The sequence below is a fragment of the Malaclemys terrapin genome, chromosome 15, assembly GCF_027887155.1.
Source record: "Malaclemys terrapin pileata isolate rMalTer1 chromosome 15, rMalTer1.hap1, whole genome shotgun sequence".
Classification (NCBI taxonomy): domain Eukaryota; kingdom Metazoa; phylum Chordata; order Testudines; family Emydidae; genus Malaclemys; species Malaclemys terrapin.
The window spans coordinates 27,906,684-27,928,001 of record NC_071519.1 but is presented as its reverse complement, the minus strand read 5'-3'; the positions used below and the strand labels follow the sequence as shown (position 1 = coordinate 27,928,001).

General features: G+C 47.1%; 1 protein-coding gene across 2 annotated transcripts; it reads left to right on the top strand.

Annotated features, from left to right (window-relative positions):
* The first annotated feature begins 1,829 nt into the window (after positions 1 to 1,829).
* LOC128823504 (TLC domain-containing protein 5-like) lies at positions 1,830 to 12,193 on the top strand. Of its 2 annotated transcripts, none has more exons than XM_054005829.1 (3): positions 1,830 to 1,895; positions 6,221 to 6,420; positions 8,576 to 12,193. In XM_054005829.1, the coding sequence occupies exons 2-3, from the start codon at positions 6,222 to 6,224 to the stop codon at positions 9,112 to 9,114; spliced, it is 738 nt and encodes a 245-aa protein (XP_053861804.1). In that variant the 5' UTR covers positions 1,830 to 1,895; position 6,221; the 3' UTR covers positions 9,115 to 12,193. The 2 variants fall into 2 exon arrangements, with proteins under 2 accessions (XP_053861804.1, XP_053861803.1); XM_054005828.1 differs by having other exon boundaries at positions 1,868 to 5,559.
* Positions 12,194 to 21,318: the final 9,125 nt, after the last annotated feature.

The following is a 21,318-nucleotide window of genomic DNA, read 5'->3' as shown; positions in this document are numbered from 1 at the left end:
ACCTGGCCAGCCTTAAATGTATCATTAGGTAAAGCTTCATAAATGTTTCTCTCTTGTGGCAGTTGTGGGGGGACCGCTTTCATCTCTCTCTCCTTCATGAAACATACACCCTACCCTGAGGAGGAGTTTGTGGGTACAGTGATGAGCCTGAGAGGCCACTGGGTTCTTCAGTGTGGTTTAAAAAAAATCACAATGCTCACCATTTTCACAACCTAATACAAAGGAGACCCTTTTGTACAGCAATCTTCATGGTTGCATCCCCTGAAGAGGCAGATGATCTACATTATAATAACTTACATGTATTGTAGGATCATCTACTGCCCCCTCCCCTCCCCACTCAGGGCTCTAGGGGTCTGTGTACACTGTACACCAAGTCTGGGCTCTGATTCAGGTTTGAACCCAAGTCGTCCTTTCTCCACACACAAATCAGGCTGACTCCGGTCAGCAAGCCCACAGGACCCAGGGTGAGGAAGGAGGTGGGGAGGTCATCAGTCCCCGAGTCCTGCTGTGTGGGAGGAGGAATAGCTCAGTGGTTTGAGCATTGGCCTGCTAAAGCCAGGGTTGTAAGTTCAATCGGGGGGGTAAAAAAAAAATTGGAGATTGGTCCTGCTTTGTGCAGGGGTTGGACTAAATGACCTCCTGAGGTCCCTTCCAACCCTAATATTCTACATATATAGGTCCAAGCCCTATTATTTTGCAGTGTGGATGCAGCTAAAACTGCAGAACTACAACAGCAGATCTGCCTAGTGCAGTAGGGACCTGTTTGCAAGGCTGTGAGTTCCAGATCTAGCAGCCTGTGGGGCTAGGTGCTGTTCACACATCAAGGAGAAAAGGAGTTCCAGCCCCAAGAACTTCCAGTCAAAGCAAAGCTCTAGGTTTTATCATCACTGGATGGATCTTTGTGCTGTGCTGCCTGGATCTCTGTGGGATAGAAGGGTCAGAAAGGGGGTTATGCTCAGCTGCCCCAGATCTGGGCATGTGACGTTGGGGTTAGGGTGTATGGCTCTCTTTCCCCCTCTGGCCTCAATTGTTGTGTAAGGACCGGTGGCTGGATATTGTTTTGTTGGGATTGAACTAGCACCGTCCCTACTAACAGCTGAGGTCGTTGCTATAAGAACGGCCCTACTGGGTCAGACCAAAGGTCCATCTAGCCCAGTATCCTGTCTTCCGACAGTGGCCAATGCCAGGTGCCCCAGAGGGAATGAGCAGAACAGGGAATCATCAAGTGATCCATCCCCTGTCACCCATTCCCAAATTCTGGCAAACATCAGCTATCTGAGCGGATGCAGAGTTCCCCCACCGGTGAGACAGTAATGCAGCCATTCACTAGGTCAGTGTATTGCATAGAGGTGGGAGTTAGTGGTCCCTCCTTCCCCACGCTGTGGATCTGCACATAGAGTGGAGTGGGTCAAGTAATTCTCTTTCCCTGCCTCCATTTGTGCCTGGGGATGGCTTCCTCCATGACCTAGTACAACAAGGCCCTGATTCGGAGAGGGGGTGTCTTTGGGGTGCTAGTACTGTAATTTACATCATGCCAATATAAGTCACAGCCTCTCCTCCTGTGCGCTGGGAGAGACTGCGGGCAAGGGCAGATGAGGGGTGGTTGTGTTTCTTGTCCCTCCCTCGCTAAAAAAATAAATAAATCCCCCCTGTACATAGGGGTCTGGAGGGAGTTTGTTCTCTTCTCCACACACACACTTTCTGCTCCGCCGGCCCCGTGCTGCCGTCCGTCCTCCCCACCAGCAGGCGACCCTAAACCGAGATCCTCTCTGTCAGCAGCCGGCTGCCGGAGCCTCCTGCGCGGCGCTCTGTGGTTCCTGTTACCGAGAGACGCTTTGCTTACAGGGGCGGAGGAACTGAGCAGGATCCCGGCTGAGGCCTGGAGCTCTGGCCAGGTAACTTCGCCAGGCGCGCCCGGGACTCCCCAACTCTCCGGGCCAGCTGGGGCGCACGGGCAGCCCCGGGACAAGGGCGCATGGAACTCAGCTACCCAGGGGCGCACGGGGGCCCCATCCCTCTAGACCAAAGGGAGCGCACGGGGGTCCCCATCTCTCCGGACCAAGGGAGCGCACGGGGGCCCCCATCTCTCCGGACCAAGGGAGTGCACGGGGGCCCCATCTCTCCGGACCAAGGGGGTGCATGGGGGGCCCCATCCCTCTAGACCAAAGGGAGCGCACGGGGACCCCATCTCTCCGGACCAAGGGGGTGCACGGGGGTCCCTAGCTCTCCGGCTCAAGGGGGCGCAACGGGGGACCCTAGCTCTCCGGACCAAGGGGATGCATGGGGGCCCCATCCCTCTAGACTAAAGTGGGCGCATGGGGGTCCCTAGCTTTCCGGCTCAAGGGGGTGCACGGGGGTCCCCATCTCTCCGGACCAAGGGAGGCGCACACTAGTTCATCCTGCTCGGGCGCAGGGTGGCAATAAGGAGTTCCCCATCTCTCTCAGCTCTGGTTAGTACAGGTTGGGGGAAGAGACCCTCGGCATTGGGAGCTGCTTCCTGTTGAGACTGGGGAGCCCCCCGGGGTGGAGAGAGAGAGGAGATCCAGCTCTGCTGCCCCTTGCATCACGCAGGATACAGTGATCAGCTGCTCCTAAACTCTCTCCTGGCTCAGCGGGTCGGGATGTTATTCCAACGTCCTGCTTATTCAGAGGCTCATCAGGTGCCGCCTGTCTGTGCCGTGTTCCCTGCCCAGTGTATTATTTTGGCTGCATCCTCCGGCTCAGCCTGGTGCTAGGACGAGCCGAATGGTATTGGCCAGCTTCCAGCATGACAGGCTCCCTCTGGGAATGACATTTATTTCGCTCTATTCAGTGCTGGTCTTTCCATAGGCTCTGGGCTGGCCCCAAAGGTGATTCATGCCCTGAAGATTCCTTCCTCAACTTTCTGTGCAATTTCGTCTCATTCCTCTCTTGCCCCCTCTGCTGTTTTCCATGTCATGTAGGGAAAGCGTGAGCCCTGGTCTCTGAGCTAAGAGTCAGACTCAAACTAGATGGACAAGTCCTGCCTTGTGCCACTAGAGTTTTTTCGGCCCTCACTAATCCCAGCTCTCTACCCCCTTTCCCTCAGCAATATCTCGGAGTGATAGCTACCTGCCCCATTCAAAAGAAACAGGAGCACCCATTTATTCCCAAGACTTTGGATCAGACATTTATTCCTGGTAGGGTGACCAGATAGCAAGTGTGAAAGCTCCTGCTATAACAGATGGAGAGATGGAAAAACTGTGAACTCTCCTTCACCCTCTAACATTTTGAGTTTAGACTGAATGTAAAGTAAATTGGAGGATGTTGTGGTGAGGCGGGAGAGCAGCAGTAGGGAGATGGAGCTCCCTGGTATGATATATTTTATCCTGAAGAGGAAGGTCTTTCTTCTGGTTACAGTACTGGGATGGGATTCAGGAGATCCAGTGTTAATTCCTGACTCCTCCATGCAATCTCTGTGACACTTTGGCCAAATCAAGGATGATTTAGTTGGGTGTTGGTCCTGCTTTGAGCAGGGGGTTGGACTAGATGACCTCCTGAGGTCCCTTCCAACCCTAATCTTCTATGATTCTAAGTCACTTAGGCGTGGATTGTCAATGGGAGAAATCCCAGCTTGCTGTCATCTGTAAATTTTGTAAGTGTACTCTCCACTCTGTTATTTAAGGCATTAATGAAAATATTGAATGGTACTGGACCTAATTCTGACCCCTGTTGAGTCCCCCTTTGGTTCCTTCCCCCAGTTTGACAGCGAACAGTTGATCTGATTTTTGAGTATGGTCTTTCAACCAGTTGTGTGCTCACCTGACAGTACTTTCATTTAGACCACATTTCCCTGGTTTGCTAATGAGAATTTCATGTGGCACTTTGTCAACCCCCTAAGTAAAATCCAGATATATCACATCTGCAGCTTTTTTCCATCTACTTGGCCAGTAACTGTCAAAGAGAGAAGTTAGGTTGGCTTGTCATGGTTTGTTCTTGACAAATCCATGTTGGCTATTCCTTATATCCATATTATCCTCTCAATGCTTTGGGGGTTGCAAAGGATTGTGGGTTCAGGGTCACAGGAAGAACCAATGTGAGCGGTTTTTGGGTGCAGTGAGCAGGATGGGTAAGCAGGGGTGAGTTGAGATGTTTCCTTCTTATGTTAAACTTTGCGATCTACTGATAAGAGTTACACTAGACAAGTATGTATTATTATTACTTACTTACTGCTCCATGCTGTTTATCTCTCATCCACATGTTGCTTTCTGTCATGCACTTAGATTGTATATTCTCTGGGGGAGAGGCTGTATTCTTGTCTGTACAGTACCTGTCTGTGGCCCCTCAGCGCTATTGTAATACAAATAAGGAGGGATAGCTGGGCTGGGGGTAGGATCACTTTTGGATAGTTTCCCATGGGTTGCACAGATTGTTCGCCTTTCAAGTGCTGCCTTATATGACCACCACCAGCTGTGGCAGTGCACAGTAATTGTAAGTTGCTCTTAAAACAGAGCTTACTTTCTACACCACTAAAGGAGAGGCTTAAACAGCATGTCGGTACCTATGAAGTTACACATGTGGAGTGCGTGTGTTTAAAGAAAAATCTGTAATTATCATGTTTTAAAAGGCAGCTTTGTTTTGTTGAGCATCTTTCACACAAAGTATCCAGGAAATGCTTTAGTTTTGCAAAATTACCATTAACTATCAGAGGGAGGGAAAAACCCACAGCAGTCAAAGAGGGCAAAGGAAAACACGCGTATCTTTAGATGAGATTTGAAGCTAGATAGAGAATCGGCGAAGCGATCCTGGGAGGCTGCTCCAGATGGCAGGAGCTCATGCCAGCAGTGCTGAAGAGACAGAAGAGGCCGGGTGCTAGCTGAACTGAGGTGAGTAGCAGAGAAGATCTGGTAGAGGGTTTTCAAATAGATGAGGAGCAATTTTGAACTGTGCCCTGAGATGAAGGGGGAACCGGTTGTCAGAAGAGGGGTGATGTGGTCAGACTTCTTTACGTATGTGAGAAAAGGGGGTGTGCTGGAATGTGGAGAACTAGGACTCAAAAGGGAAAGGTGGTCCAATAGTCAAAGTGGAAGGAGATTATAGGGGTCAGGTGAAATTCTTGCCCATGTCTATGTATCCTGTGTACACATCTGGAAATGGGTATTGTGAAGTGTTGGAAGGCCTGCTTAATGTTTGTGACAGGCAGCACTCCTCAGGTGGCAAGTCCTGTAGGAGTGCAAAATATTTCTCTTGTTCCAGCAGAGGTGGAATTGAGATGCTGCCCTCCATGAGCAATGTTACAAAGCAGGGCAGGTGATGTGACGGGCAGACCTTTCAGGCGCAGAAGGCACGGGAGGAGAAGAGTTGAGGCCCAGGGATGACTCTTATACTTGGAGCTCAGTCTTAAAACTTTTTCAGAATGCAGGAGCCTGCCACTTAAGTAGAGTAGATGGCTGAGAACACATCCCACCCGTGCTCTGCACTCTACTCTGGCTGCCAGTCTGATAATGGGTCCATTTCCAAGTCCTGGTCTTTAAGGACCCAACTGGGCTAGGACCTAGTGGCCTAGAAGAGCATCTCTCACAACACACCTCCCCACAACAGGTAAGACTGGTGAGGTTGCTTCAGCTGGCACTCCCCATGGGCTGCTTTCTCAATATTGGGCCAGCCACTGGAATTCACTCCTAGTGGGTCTAATTCTCATCACCTTTGGGGTTCTCTGCAGGACACACTTCTTTCAGACAGGCTTCCTCCTAACAGAGTCACGGAGGGTTCCCTGGCAATAGATGGTAGCCTGTTCCAGAATTGGGAGGCAAGAGACCTTACATTCCAAACCTTGCCAATGAGTCGCAGTGTGACCTGGGGTAATTCACATCACCGCTCTGTAGCTCAGGATCCCCATCTGAAAAATGGAGATTATGATGCTGACCCTCTTATGGGAAGCAATTTGAGAGCTGGTGAGGCTGCTACTTATTGTATTCTAGCCCATTGCCTGCGATGGTGCCTTACCTGAGTAAAATGGTTCTGTCTGAGGCAGGGGAGGAGAGAAGGTGGCAGCTCTAATAGGATTTGCTGCATGCTCTGGTGCTATGGCAGCAGGTGCCTTCAAAATAATTTGTTATAACAAGCAGCAGAAAATACTAATTTATACAGAGGAGTTGTCAGAGCAACTTAGTGGTAAGTCTGGAAATGATGTGATGGAGCCAATTGACATTGCATGTGACTAGATTAACTAATCTTTCTCTGTCTCCCTGCCCTGTCCTAGGATGATGGCCTCTATGCCCCTCCGGGTGACCTGCAGTCTGATCTCCTGGCTGTCTCTCTACACCTGGTTCTGCCATCGGTATAAGCACAGGAGTTATGAGTGGAGCTGCCGGCTGGTCACTCTGACCCACGGTGTCCTCGCCACCTGCCTCTCTGCTTACATTGGTTTTATCGATGGCCCCTGGCCTTTGACTCACCCAGGTGTGTTATGGGGGTTTTGCCCTCAGGCTACTGATTTCATGAGTCATGGCAGAGAGTGGTGTCTTCTGAGCAACAGGAGCCCACCCATCTTCCTCAGTGGATCTTGCTGGCTGTTTCCTTCTTGGGCTCCATCTCCAGTCAAATGTAATTGGTGCCAGGAAGGGAGGAATCTAATTAGTGTTGTTAGTGCTCCCTTTGTCCCCTTCTTCTGGTCTCACTCTGAGTCTCTTTGCAGCCTGCTCCCTCTGGAATGGCTTCATTCAAACCCACTTCTCTCCCCTGCCCTGCCATCAGATTGGCTATGGCTAACTCTCCCTGTTCCTTTGTTTGCACTGTATCTGTGCATTTTGCTGGGGATTTTAAACTCCTCAAGGCTGGGATCTCTCATTTATGCACCCAAAGCAGACTGAAGTAAGTAGGTGCTAATCCCATGGAAGCCTCTGGGGCAAGTTCAGCGTGTAACTGGTGTACACGGCTTATGAAATGGGTGTGAGGGCAAAGTAATATTATTGCACTAAAGCTGCCACTCACCAAGCATGTGAGGAATATGAGAAACCTGCTAGTGAGTAGGAAACTGACCCTGATTTGTTTGTACAGGGAGGGGGATTATTTCATATTCTTCTGAAGAATATAAACCTCCATTTTAAAAAAAAAAGCTTCTATGGTTGCAAAGACAGTCTTCCAAATGTGACCCAATGCAGTGCTGCCTGCCTGAGTGCAGATAGACAGCCCAAGTGCCTCTGTTGCTGTTCATAGCTTTGCCTAGGCAACAGCAGTGTGAAATGGACAGAATTCTTGACACTCCTCACCCCTGCCCACAAGATTATGAGCAGCTGCAGTGAAACTTAACAACCTCTTGTTAATTTCACTCTGCTACTTGGAAAAGTTCTGCGTAGTGGTAGAGGAGGCTCCGGAGCTATTCACAAAGGAGGACACAAATAAACCTTGGCTGATTGATCATGGTGAGAGAGAAAGTACTGAACTCCTCCCTAACATGGGAAGAGAGAGAAGGAAGGTCCTGCTAGATTGCAGCTGTCTGGGGGGGGCTTCTAATGTATCAAATCTCTGAACCCACAGCTGGTATGCCCTAGTAGGAATCCCAGGACTTCCTTCCCCATTTCAGACATAGAGGATTTCAGGTAGTGATTTGCAGGGGAAAGGGCTCTGAACATAGCTGTTGTGGTTCCACCTTCATCTCGCCTATCAGCCTCTGGCTAGTAGCTGTCTGGTAAGCATTTATAAGCAGTGTGACTCCGGCAGAGGGGATGGTCTAGAGTTATAGGCATCAGTTTCCAAATATGCAGGGGCAGCTTCATGCACCGGTGCAGGGACAGAGTGGGGCGCAGTTTCTGCCTCCCCTGGTCAGAGGCTGCCAGGGGCCAGTACAGCTGGTGCATCTGTGAGAGGGCTGCCTTAACTTGTGCTCTTTCTTCAAAGGCCCCTGTGGCATTTTTGCAGGGATGCAGAATAATGGGGACATAAAAATCCCACCTCCTGTTCCCAACCCCTCTGCCCCTGCCTGTCCACGCCAGAACAGCCCCGTACCTGGCACTCCTGTGGAGGGGAGCTGCTAGCTCAATGCTGGTCATACGAGGTCCCTGCACTGGAGATATTCCCAGGGTGTGTGGGGGAGGGGGGCTTGTCTCTGCCCTGCAACCCCTTTCTGCCAACCTAACTGGTGTAAAGAGGCTTTAGTGCTGCGGGGAGTCAGGCCTATGACCCTCTGGAACCACAGGTTTGAATACTGGCAAGGTGGCCCCGCTCTTAAAAGCTGCGGTCCTGTCTGCTGTGAATGTCATCGCTCCCCATGGTGGAGGAGAGCTGTCGCTTACAGGGAGGATTTTCCTCCCCGCTCCCTGCAGTATTCTGTGCCAGCGTGCATCTGAGTTCTGCCCTCCACAGGAGGCCTTGCTACATTTGGTAGGGAGGTGATTCATGGAGGGGGGGGCGTGTTTCTGTAATGTTCTCTGGGCTCCTTTGGGATGGGAGGTGTTTTGCAAGCATAGAGGCCATTATTGTGACTTCCTCAGCTTTCCCTTGCTCAGTGCCAGGCGAAGCGGCCATTGCTGGAGGAGAACACCTTGCCCCTTCTGCAGATCCTGCCTGCCTGGCGTCTCCTCACTTTAATGTACCAGCTGGTGTCTTTCCTTTCCAGGGTCCCCGAACACAACCCTCCAGGTGCACGGGCTGTGCCTGAGCTTGGGCTACTTCCTCTTCGACCTGGGCTGGTGCATATACTTCCAGGCGGAGGGTGCTCTGATGTTGGCCCATCACATGGTGAGCATCTTGGGAATCACAGTGTCTCTGGCCCTGGGTGAGTCGGCTGCTGAAGTCAACGCCGTCATCTTTGGCAGCGAGATCACCAATCCGCTGCTGCAGGCCCGCTGGTTCCTGCGGGAGATGGGGCTCTACCACAGCTTCACGGGGGACGTGGTGGATTTCTTCTTCGTGGCCCTCTTCACGGGCGTGCGGATCGGGGTCGGGGCCTGGCTCATGTACTGCGAGCTTGTGTCACCCAAGCCCAGGTGGTTCATTAAGGTGGGGGGGGTGATTATGTACGCGGTCTCCTGGGTTTTCATGGTCAGCATTTGCCGCTTCGCTAGGAGGAAAAGCATGAAGAAGTACCATGCCTGGAGGAGCCGGAGGAACGAGGAGCTGTACTCGGAAACAAACGGCTATCTGAAGAGTCATTAACCCTGCGGACTCCAAGTTCACGATCTTGCAAGAAGGGGATCGAGCCCCTGGACTGGAAGGTCATTCTTGGGAGATGAGCCATTTAACATTAGAGAGAACTGAGCCAAGTGCATCCCTGGTGTAACGCCATTGAAGTCAGTGGAGTTACACCATCAATGCATTGAGTCTGGGGAGTGTTACCTGGAAGAGACTGGATTAGAGGTGTGCTGTACGTATGTAGACATATAGCAAACTGCGTGAGTGGGGAAAGGGCTTAATTTACAATTAAAGCAGTTGCCAGTGCATCAGCACAGGTGTAAATTGCAGTGTTAGTGGCTGACTCCTTCAGCACTGATCTAATCTTGAAGGAGATAAGATCAAGCACTAGGTCTCCGTGTTCAATGTACTGCACAGTGCACGCACCTAGTGTGTCTCTGATTTCCTGCTCAGAAGAGGTGTGGTCTAGTGGTTGGCGTGGGGAAACTAGGGGTCAGGATTCCTGGCTCTGCCACCAACTCGCAAGGTGAGTCGCTTAGCTCTCTTTGTGCCTCGGTTTCCCCATCTGTAAAGTGGGGATAATGAGGCTGATCCACACCTCTGTGAAGCACTTTCAGATTCTTGGGTAAAAGGGGGTCTGTATATGCAAAATGTGGTAGATATTTATTATTATCTTGGCATTTCCTTTGGAAGAGAGAAGCTTGGCGGTTGAGCCAGAATGCAAGTGAGTCAGTATTATTTTTCTTCTGGTTGCTTGTAATTCTTTATGAATTTATTTATTTCTGTTATTTCTGTTACAGTAGCGCCCAGAATCGAGGCCTCGGTGTACTAGGTGCTGTACAAACACACACACTGAGGCAGTCTCTGACGCGAAGAGCTTACAATGGCTTTTCCCCCCAGCTCACTCCTTCCCACCCCTGATCGTTAAAAACGATACTCACAATGTTGTTCTCGGTTCCCTCTCCAGTAGTCAGGTGTCTAACTGCTCCCATCACAAAAAGCCACATCAGCAAGGGGCTATAACTGCCCCACTTGCTGGCTGTCTCCGGAGGTGGGCTGATCTGCCCATGGAGACCGAATTCCCCTTTGCGATGTTTCCCATCTGTCCAGGGACAGGGGATAGCACAGAGGAAGCTTGCTTTGCTGCTTAGCGTGCTCTAACTTGTGGATAAATGACATAGTTAAGGCTGGTCAAACCAACATCTCTCTCCAGCAGTAAATTCATTTAAAAACCTAAATCTTTAAGTAGGATGAGACTGGCAGCTCGCAGAGTAACAACCAGATCCTGACCTTGGTTAACCTAGAGTAAAGGCAATGCATTTCCACTGTGGATTTAAACCAGTGTATCTGAAACCAGAATCTGGCCTAGTGTTGCCTTTGTGATAGCCGGCTGACCTGTACATAGGAAAGCTGTGTTGCTGACATTGGCCCCATGCACAGATTCTGCTGTGTTGGGGAAACTGTGTTCCAGTTTTCAGATGCTGTTGTGTTTGTCTCGCTGCAGTCTCTTAAGCACAATTTGGTTTTGATCCTGGCCCTTTTACGTGTGGATTCCGCCATGCACGAATCTACAGTTCATATTTCAGTTCTCCTGTAGATGTCACCTGTTGCAACCAAAGAACTGACAAGCGAATTGCCACATGCCAGCTTCAGGTGAACAGAGCTGACAGAAGGGCAGGCCAGCCCTCAAAGGGAAACTCCACCTGTTTTGCTCGGTGCAGTGATACAAATGTTCACTCTTGAAGGGAGGTAGGTGGTTAGCACAGGTAAGTGGTAATCAGGACTCCTGGGTTCTATTCCTGGCCCTGCCACTGACCTGTGTGTCATGTGACCTCTTTGCTTCAGTTTACCCATCTATGAAATGGGTATAATATTGACCTACCTCACAGGGGTGTCTTGAGGCTTATCAACAGTAAAGCACTTTACCCACCTATGGTGAGTGCTTTCAGGTCTCTGGTGAGCAGTGCTGTATAAGTGTAGAGTGTTACTGCTGTGATTTGAGAACTTTCCCCCAGGGTATATAAACTATGAATTATAACTGGGACTAAACTTTCTAACTCAAACATAGCACTTCTCAATCCCTGGCTTACTCAAATCACAAAACCCCAGAGGGATGTGATGCTTTTGAACAGTGTTTACAGGCAGGATTCTGAGAGGTACCAGTTGCTACTGTGAACTGGAAATATATTTAGGGGCCAGTCCTGCAATCTCTTCTCAGGTAAAGTTTCTGTTTGATTAAAGCGAGGGTGGTGGGGTTGTTTGCCCACGTGGTGACTACAGGAGTATGTCTGGAGTCTCAACCACCTCCTGCAGTGGGCCTGAACCTGAAAATCTTTTTGTGTGGACCTCTCATCAGTCAATAAAGGGTTTGTGCAGGGAAGGCTTGAAGGTTGGAGTCTCAAGTAGGCTTAGAAGAAAGCTGAGCCTGGTATGTTCTAATTGCCGGCCAGGAATGGTTCCATGCGCAGACCTGATGGTTTGGATTGAGACCTAGATCTTCAGAAAAGTTTGGTGTGCAGTTGCATTCAAAGTTGATGCCGTTACATGCACAAATGGTCGAGTAGCCATGGTGGTGCGTGCAGTGGAAGTAGTAGCACGTGCAAATTAGATAGGCACTTTGCACGAGCCGGTGTGCACTTAGAAAAATATGAGCTGTAATGGCCAAGGAGTTCCTTTATTTGTGCTTCCGAGAGCAGAAAGGGGACTTGTTGCAGAGCCTCTGATGAGGCTGTTTAGAATGTTATACAGGGGTGCCCGAAGACAAAAAGAGTAATTGACAGTGGCTTTGCAGAAAAGAGATGGCAAGAATGCTTCTAGCAAAGGCCTTGTAGTGCCTGCAGTGGGCACAAGTGCAGAATCATGGACCCAGGGAGAGGGAAGATACCTTGCCATCTGAGTGAAGCACATGGTGGGAGAGAATGTCCCAAATTACACTGAGTAGAAGGGCTAACCCATGGTGTCTGGAACAGATGTGTGGGACCAGTGTGAAATACTAACTTGTGTTTGAATTACTGTGTAATAATTATTAATGTTCCACCGGTGGATGGTGTAGAAGCTTTCTATTACATTTTATAAAATAAAGACACTTTAACTATACAAGGAACCGAGTCTCTCTCTCTCTTTAATGCAGTTTCTTCTTTTGAAGGTAAAATACTGGCTGCCAGTTTTCACTAGGAGGGTGGTGAAGCACTGGAATGCGTTACCTAGGGAGGTGGTGGAGTCTCCTTCCATGGAGGTTTTTAAGGCCCGGCTTGACAAAGCCCTGGCTGGGATGATTTAGTTGGGAATTGGTCCTGCTTTGAGCAGGGGGTTGGACTAGATGACCTCTTGAGGTCCCTTCCAACCCTGATATTCTATGATTCTATGAACTGTTTTTTGGTGTGTAAAAGCCAGGGCCGGCATTAGGGGATAGCAAGCAGGGCAATTGCCTGGAGCCTCGTGCCACAGGGCCTCCGTTAAACTATATTGCTCAGGCTTTGGCTTTAGCCCCGGGTGGTGGGGCTCAGGGCGCAGGCTTCAACCCCTTAAGGGAGACTTTGGCTTTCTACCCTGGGCCCCAGCGAGTCTAATGCTGGCCCTGCTTGGCGGCCCCTCTGAAACCTGCTCGTGGCCCCCCGGGGCCTCGGACACCTGGTTGAGAACCGCTGGATGGGTAAAGCATTTGGGATCCATACCCACCAATCAATGGATCAAGTATTTGGACGTGCAATCCTGCCTCTGCCAGTGTCTCATTAAGGGACTTGTGAGCAAGTCCCTTTACCTCCATGTCTTTCAGTGTCTCCATCTGTAAAAGGAGGCTAGAGCCTAAGTCACAGGAGTGTTGTGGAGAGAAAACAAGGAGTGAGAATGGCTCATCTCAGGAAGAGAATAAAGGTCCCAAAGCTGGTCAGAATGAATGAGGCCATCTACAGGTATCTGGGCCCACTCGGGAGGTTTTCCACCGCAGCATATGGAGGGGGGGATTCTGGCCCCCAGGCTGCCCCAGCAATGTAGCGCTGTGGAAGAGCCCCAACTGGGAGCAAATTCCCCTGGCACAGCACTGGTGTAGATCCAAGGCAGGCAGCCCTATGCCGCCTTGACCCTTGCAAGTCCCAGCCTCGAGGATGAGCGTACTCGTCGCATTCAGCACTATGTGAATTCTGGGCTGCCTGCTGCACGGCCCGTAGACAGCCCTGAGGAAGCTGCTGTGTGTTTGAGCACTCCTCGGGGCTGTTCTAACTTATGCTGGGGGCCACTGCAGCCTCCTCAGTGGCCCAGAATCTGGAGGGTGCAAAGATGGCGTGATGACGTACACCCGGGCTTTATTGTCTGTGTGGCACCTCTTAAGAGGCACAGAGCAGAATCTAGCCCTGAGCTGGTGGGGGGAACATGCAAGCAAGCGGTGGGTGTGACAGTTTTCAGGGTACCCAGGATTGAGAGTCACCTTGTAGCCTTCCCCGCCGCCGTCTCCAGCATGAGAAAAACTTGCTTGTGCTTAACGGGTATCAGCTCCCTGACGCCAGCAGCCTGTCAGCTACCCATGCACTCACCTCTGGGCTAGGCCAGCCCTTACTGTGCCATGCAGGCTAACAATCAGTGCACTCCAGTCCCTGGGCCCCTTTGGAACTGAGGTGTCCAGCCTCTTACCCACTGAACACCCACAGAAACACTACATTTGCTTGTCTCCACCAAGGGAACAGGGTGCACCCCGCTTTGTGTGATTCAGCTCAGGGTCAGCCCCTGACTTAACATCACAGCACTTAGATATAGTTATAGTGAAAACAACAAGCTTATTATCAACTATTCAAGAGAGAGTGTGTATGGATAATGGAAGGAAACAGTTACATATAAAACAAAACTAACATGCTTTCTAGAGACTAAACTCAACAGGCTAACCTCCCTGTGGCTCATTCTCCAGTGTGCTGCCTCCCTGTTGATTTCACATCTCCCCCACCCGCCCCGTTGATTTCACATGTAAATAATTTGCCATTGTGTTGGCTTAAAATGCTTAGTTTACCTGCTGACAGAGAGACCGGTCAAAAAACATTTTATCTGGCAGAAAACCTGTTTGTCAACTCTGCCTTGATGCAGACTTTAAAGCACATTTTCAGTAGACGTATGTAACTCTTGACCTGGTATCTGTACATACATTGTTAATATCATTGTGAAATCAGTGTGACCTTGGCTTTCATTTAAGACCTCACCTGATGCTCTTTGGTAAACCAGAATGTATATACCAGAATCCGGATATTCTTGTAACCCCCTTCCCAGATGGCATTTAGGGGTTCATGGATCACACTGGGTTCTCCAATGCTGCTGAAACCCATCTCATTTTATACCTCTCCATTTGCCTTAAAAAGCCTTCCCCCCCCACCCAAATTACCACTGTTGGCCCTAGCATACATATATATAAAACCTTCCCTTTCAATCCTCTGCCATACTTCTGTAACTGATCCCCATATTTATGTTTTAAGAGGCTGGTATTTTATAATATTCAGGGCTTTATTCCCTTGCAACAGTGGCCCAGGCACTGATGAAAAAGCTGAATGTTTTAAGACGTTAGAGTCTAGACTTAATACCAGCACTGTCAGCAGGTCTGTTTCTTGGCTATGAAAGATGAGAGAATGTTTTAAGCCTCATGAAAGTCCTGAATGCATTTCTGATCCTTCCAGACTTTGTGTAGCTTGGCTGGAAATAAAATTGCAAAGTCTGGTGCCATTTCCAAAGAAATCAAATTGCAAAGAGAGAAATTGTCTGCGTCAGCCTTGAGTTGCATGAGCAATTTCTGGGCAAGGAGGGACTCTTTTGATTATCCCAATGTATCGGCACTTTTCTCCTTCTAAATCATAGTGTGCATGTGTTCTAGTGAATTAGCATAGAAGGAATTAGTTTTTTATGGGCCTAATCCTCTTCCCATTTTAGGAGTGGTTTGCTTTTGATGTGCATGAGCCTGACTTTGCTCCCATCACACTACAATCCGAGTTTTGCAGTTGATTTGGTGGGAACAGAATTGGGCCTTAAATACAGACCTGCTCAAGTTGCTTATTAGAAGGTTTTTAACTAAGATGACCATAAAATGCTTTAATTAAAAGGAGAGTATAGATGCTGGAATTAGGGGTGCTGAGGATGCTCCTGCACCCCCTGGTTTGAAGTGGTTTCCATCATATACAGTGTTTACAGTTTGGTTCAATGGCTCTCAGCCCCCCTGAAGGAAAGGAACTTTTTATTCAGAATTAATTCAGAAGTGGAGAAATTGTCAGTTTTTATGCCATCCCCAATACCTCAAGGTATAGCTTTTGGGATAACTTTCCTGACAAGTACAGTGTTGTCTTTAATTGAGACTCCTGTCAAAAGGTTTCAACCCCTCCAGCACATCTGACTGTCCTTGTACATGATTGGAGATAGTATTATTTTCCAGCTCTGCAACAACAACACAAGCCAACTCACACTTCTAGTCAGAAGCATGCTGATTTCAGGGCTTGTCTATACAGGGACACTCGGGAAAGTTTGGAAATAAAAATCGAATGAAGGCCACTTTAATTCTGAATCATTGTGTTCACATAAGGATTTAATGTGGTTTAACTAATCCACTTTAAAAGTTAATTTGGGTTAATTTTCCTGAGCGTCCCCATGTGCACGAGCCCTTAAAAGACAACAAAAAGAACGGCTCCATGACAGAAAGCACAGTGTGTGGAGACTTGTGTATACTTAAAATGTTTTGCTGCTTTAATTATGGCAGTGTAGTTAAAGCAGCAAAACCCTTCTAGTGTAGACACAGCTCTATCCATATAAAAATGTGTAAACCAGTATAGTTTATTTTAGTTTGGGACCTATAATAAGCAATACTATTATAAGTCACATTTAGACCACCACAACAGCATCTACACTATGGCTTTTTCCACCATCGTCATATGATTGAAAAAATCACACTCCTAACTAACATAGTCTGCTGATAAAGTGTTGAAGCATAGACCACTCCTGTGTATGTCTCTGCTAGCAGTGTGTGCTGAAATGAACACAGAATAGCTTGCTGCTGACAGCAGAGCCATTGGCCCTTTAAAGGTGCAGCATAGAAAAAAAATCAGTTACATAGCTATATGCACAATAGCACTTCCACCCATCCCCTTCCCCAAATTCCTGATTGCATCAAAATGGCTTTTAATAGTGACTGATCAGGCATCATATCAGCTTCTAAAACAGATCCTGTCTAGGTCAACATGAGGATAAAAGCAACAGCCAAATGTCTGGCTGTAGAATCTCCCCTTTTGAGTTGTGGATGGCTTGATAGTTAGGTTCATTAGATACATGGCTGTCTTGCTTCTGGCCATAGCATCGAAGATAGCTTAAAGCTGTCTCAGAAAGTAAATCTCAGCAAAAGGCCAAGTTCAAAGTAAATTCCCAACTGGCTCAGAAGGATATAACCCCCAAGTAAGTTCCCTGGGATCAAAGAATACTGAACCAAGCCCTAGCTCAGAGCAGATTAGATAATGCACAGGTGAGCTCGATTTAATCGAAGCTCAGACAGTTACCGAAATCAATAAGGCAGGAAGATTTAAGCTGTGCTAAGCGTGAGAGCAAAACCAGCCTTAACCTACTCCCAACAGGGGGGCAACTAGCTAGCTGCGTGGAAAATTAATATAATCAATTGCATTTTGGAGCCAGCGAAAGGCAGTGCTTACTGCTCTATGCCACAAAGCCAGGCTGTGGTGAGAGCTTCCACTTACAGTCAAGGGACTGCTGTCCATGTTTTTAAACATAATCAGTAGGTTGGTAAGACCCAGCATTGTGATTTGTGGGGAGCAGTTGGCTTGGCAGCAGATGATTCAGCTACGGCGGATTCTTGCATTGCAAAGTGAAAATAGCTAAAGAGCTGCTGATAGATCTGTTTGCAAGTTGAAACAAATGGATTGACTTGACTGCCTAGCTGCTCTGTTTCAGATCCTCATGCTATGTTCCCTTTGGGTGCACTTCTGTAGCCAGAGAGAATGCTGGGGACGGTCTATCTAAGCATCCAGTCTGTGTTACGTAAACTTCACGGCATAGCAGGTTGAAATGCTAGCAGCATTGCCTCAGCCTTTCATCCTTCCTTGACAACTTAAGGTCAGTGTGTGGGAGACTCTTACATGAGACTGTTAAAAAGTCAAGGATGAGGCCTTAGAAACCAAGGCCCTTTCTGTTGGTCTTAAGTGTTAAAAGCTTAAGGCACATTGTGTAATATTAAGTGTTTCCGCTGGTGTCCAGAGGCAGAATTTCCCCTTCACACTCTGTTGTGGAGGGTCCCAAAGAGCTGTCACCGGCCAGAGACTGCTGCACTTAACTGGTGCGGTGTATAGTTTGCAATAAATGGTGTAATTTAAATGTAAAATATCAGTGTTTTCTATCACCGATTCTAAATCCATCACCTAACGGCAGCTGAGGCCTTAATCCCATAGATTATTGGGGATGGTAGGGGTAAACCTCTCTCCTCTCAAAATCTCACACATGCTTCTACCCTAAATGGAATTAGGATTAAAAGAGTTTAAGACCGAAGGGACCAATATGATTATGTAGTCTGATCTCCAGTAATTACAGGCCAAAGGAACCTCACCCATGATTTCTCCTTGAAGGCAATAACTTCTGTTTGAGCTAGACCATATTTTAGAAAGATACCCCGTCTTGAATTAAATCCTGCAAGTGATGGAGAAACCATCATATCATGGTTAATTACTCTCTCTGTTAAAAATGTACAGAATGTGAGGACGTAGATTCCTCATAAACAGAATCTCTTTAATTAAACTTCTTGCTATGTTTATACTAAGGCCAAGGTTAAAGCTTGAAATGCTTCCTTATGCTGATTTTTTTTAATTTAACGCTTTCTTAATATTTTTGAGAATAATACAAATGAAGACAACCAAACAGACCTACAAAAGAAAGAGATGTTTATATTTATTCTACAATGAACGGTGGAAAGGAAATGGCCAGAAATGTTATAAATACCTCAGCCAAATTGACAGGGGCATATACTGGCTACCAAAAATAAGGAAACTACAACTGGTCAAAAATTTTCAACATCTGAAATGTTAGGGAGAAATAATTCTTCAAAATTAGAATTTTGACAGCACATAAAAATAGAGTTTTGCACATTTTTCCTGTTTTTTCCCCAATTAGCTATAGAGCTATTATTAAAAAAAAAAAAAAAGTTAAAAAATGAAATTTTTGTCCAAATTTGATTTTTTGGGGAAAAACTTTGCAAAATGTTATTTTTCTGACTTTTTTACCACCTCCAAAAAAAGTTTCTAACTTACTGATCCAGATTCACTACTCATGTAAGTAGATCCAGCTCAAATAATTCTCCCAAAGTTGCTCTTGTGGTTGGTTTGGATTATTGTGTGTAGGGGCAGTTGGCATCTTAAAGGTCACAATGTACACAGGCACACCAACCAAACCACAATGGACCAGATCCTCAACTTGTGGACATTGCTTTTGCTCAGTTGAAGTCAATAGAATCATGACAATTTACATCAGCTGAGGGTCTGGCCCAGTGAATTCAGAGCTGAACCCTAGAGTGTTCGTGAACTGCACTGACTAGGTTTCCCATAAACTCCATAATCTGAAGTTTGATTAAAAGACTCATTGCAAAAGTGTGGATCTCCTTTTAAAATGGGTCCCCTGGCTAGATGGGAGGTTTTCAGGTGGGAATTGTGATGCTGGGATGTTCCAGCAGATGGCAACAGGTTCCTAGTGTGAGCCATTGTAGTAAGGTAGATTGGATCTCTTTCTTTTCTTTCCAGAAATAAACATTGCGTAACCATTTTGACTTGCGTTTGTATTTCCAGGAGTCCAATATAAAAGGCCTCAGAGGAGTTGTTCTTCTTATACCATGCTTTACTGCAACACCAGCTGAGGAGTTCTGGTCCATGGGACACATATCCTTCAATGAAAGAAGTTCCCAGTTCTTTGACACATTTACTTCTGGTCTGAACATGGGAGAATATGCTATACAGAACAACCTTGTATTGCCCTGGAGAAATGGATTAGATAACTTAATAGCCCTTTTCTGTTTCTAATCTATGTTTCTATGACGGTACTAACTGTAAATTGTAGGCTAAGTGAGGTTTTTATAGCCAAAAAAAAATCTATTTTAATTGGTAGTGCACAGTGTAATTGCTTATTGATTTTAGCTGCTGGATTTCACATTGTTAAACTGCTCAAGCAGCAGAAACCTCATAAATAAACACAGGTATTAAATTAATAAACGTTACATTTGAAGGCATGCACCATTGGTTCCTAACAAAATCAACATTTGCTAAAAAGATAAACAGTACTTGCATAAGGGCTTGTTCTGATTAGATGTTTCCCTTCTTAATTGGTGAATTAAAAATTAAAATGTCTATGTGAACCATTAGGAGAGAACAGTGTCTTACATGGAAATTCGTACTTCTTCTTTAGCGTGGGGGTGTGTTTGTAGAATGATTCTTTTAAACATTGAGGCAAGCCCTCAGCAGGTGTAAATCAATTTAGCTTCATTGATTTGGATGGACCTATGCAGATTTATTCCAGCTGAGGCTGTAATAATCCTTACTGTATGTGTGTGTACACTTTCTTGTTACAGACATATTAAGATGGAACACCAGCAAATTACGAAGCATGTTCAGCAGGAATGCTGCTACCCGGCCAGCAACTGTGGTTGCCAAAAGCTGTGATGGCATGATAAGATCGCCAATGATGGGCCAAAAATGAAAATCCAGCCAGACCAACTTAAAGATCTAGCGAGTGATTGATCCAGGTATGGATTGATCTGCAAGGAGGCTATGGCCCTCTGAGATTGGTTATGATGCTGGTGATGTTTTCCTCTTGCTAATTGTTGTTGTAATGTGATTATTTTGTCATGCACAATAAAATACGTTAAAGAAATAAAATAAAAGGACAACACAGCCTAATATGCAATTACCAGCCCTGACATCAGGCACGGGGTTTCCCAGAACCCCACCTTCTCTAAGATCATGACATCCGCATCATCAGCTGAAAGGAAATCACAAGGAAAATATAGATCTTTTTCGTGCCTATGCAAATGTCATGCATCATCTAGAGAATGGTTTCATTCCCCACTTCCCCTCTTGCAATGAATCGTTTTGAAAGAAGAAGTTAATTAGACACTAATACGGTCTCTTGGCTCACGCTAACCTGATCCCTGGTGAAAAACGTTATACCACAAGGTAAAACAGTACTGTAGCTTATTTACTGCAGGGCACTGGGCTATATCCCTAGTGATCTGGTAACAGGCCAGTGTCCTGAGTCGCTTTGGCCTCGCCACGAGCGTTTGATGCTTGCCAAAACAGTGTGTACATCAATCCTGTGGCATTTGGTAAGAAAAGACTGATAGGCACTCCTGATACTAAAGTATTGCTGCTAAGATCTTGAGTGTGGGAGACTAGGTGCTGCCACCAAACTTTGCTAATGGAGCATTGCCATGCACCCATGGCATATTGCATGAACTCTTGCCCCTTGGTAATATGGTAATAGCTTGAATCCTTGGCAATATGACACATGGTAATGGAATTTCATGAACTTGTAGTATAGGGGTAATAATCTTTGGCACTTAAAAACATGGCACTTGGGTGGACGCTTGGTACCAATAGGGGTGGGGATGAGGAGGAGTGGTGGGTATGTAGGGTTAGATAATACAGAACTCAGCTGCTGGCTTTATTGTTATTATTTATGGTGTGCTGCCTGTACAGTCTGTGCTACCAGACATTAACAATAGAGTTTAGACACAAACAGGACCAGGTGGGCAAACTGATGCGCAAATTTTAAACCTCTCCCCAAGCCTAGTATATTCTATAAATGCTGGGGGGACCATAAAATGATGTGTCAGGGAAGCTGTAGTTTTAGGGACTGAAGAGATGGGGATTGTTTGGGAAACAAGCGAGGGAGAACCATGTCCCTGAAAGTTTAATTGTGAGAATGGGCATTAGGGTTAATTTATGGCTTGATCCTGTGCCCTTTGATGTCAATGGGAGCAGGGTGAGGCCCTTAACTGGAATATTTAGTAGGGGATGAGGGTGCACAGCTCCCTTCTGGTCTAGGGGCAGTAGTAGGTTTTCTCCCCACCCACAGGAATAACTCCCAGTGAAACAATCAGAAAACCAAGCATCCAAGAGCAGAAGGTACCACTAGAGTTCATCCAGTTTTCCCTCCTGTTTATCACGGGCCACTACCACCCCCTGCACCCTCCCAGCAAGCCCCCAAACCAGAATTAGCCCAAAGTAT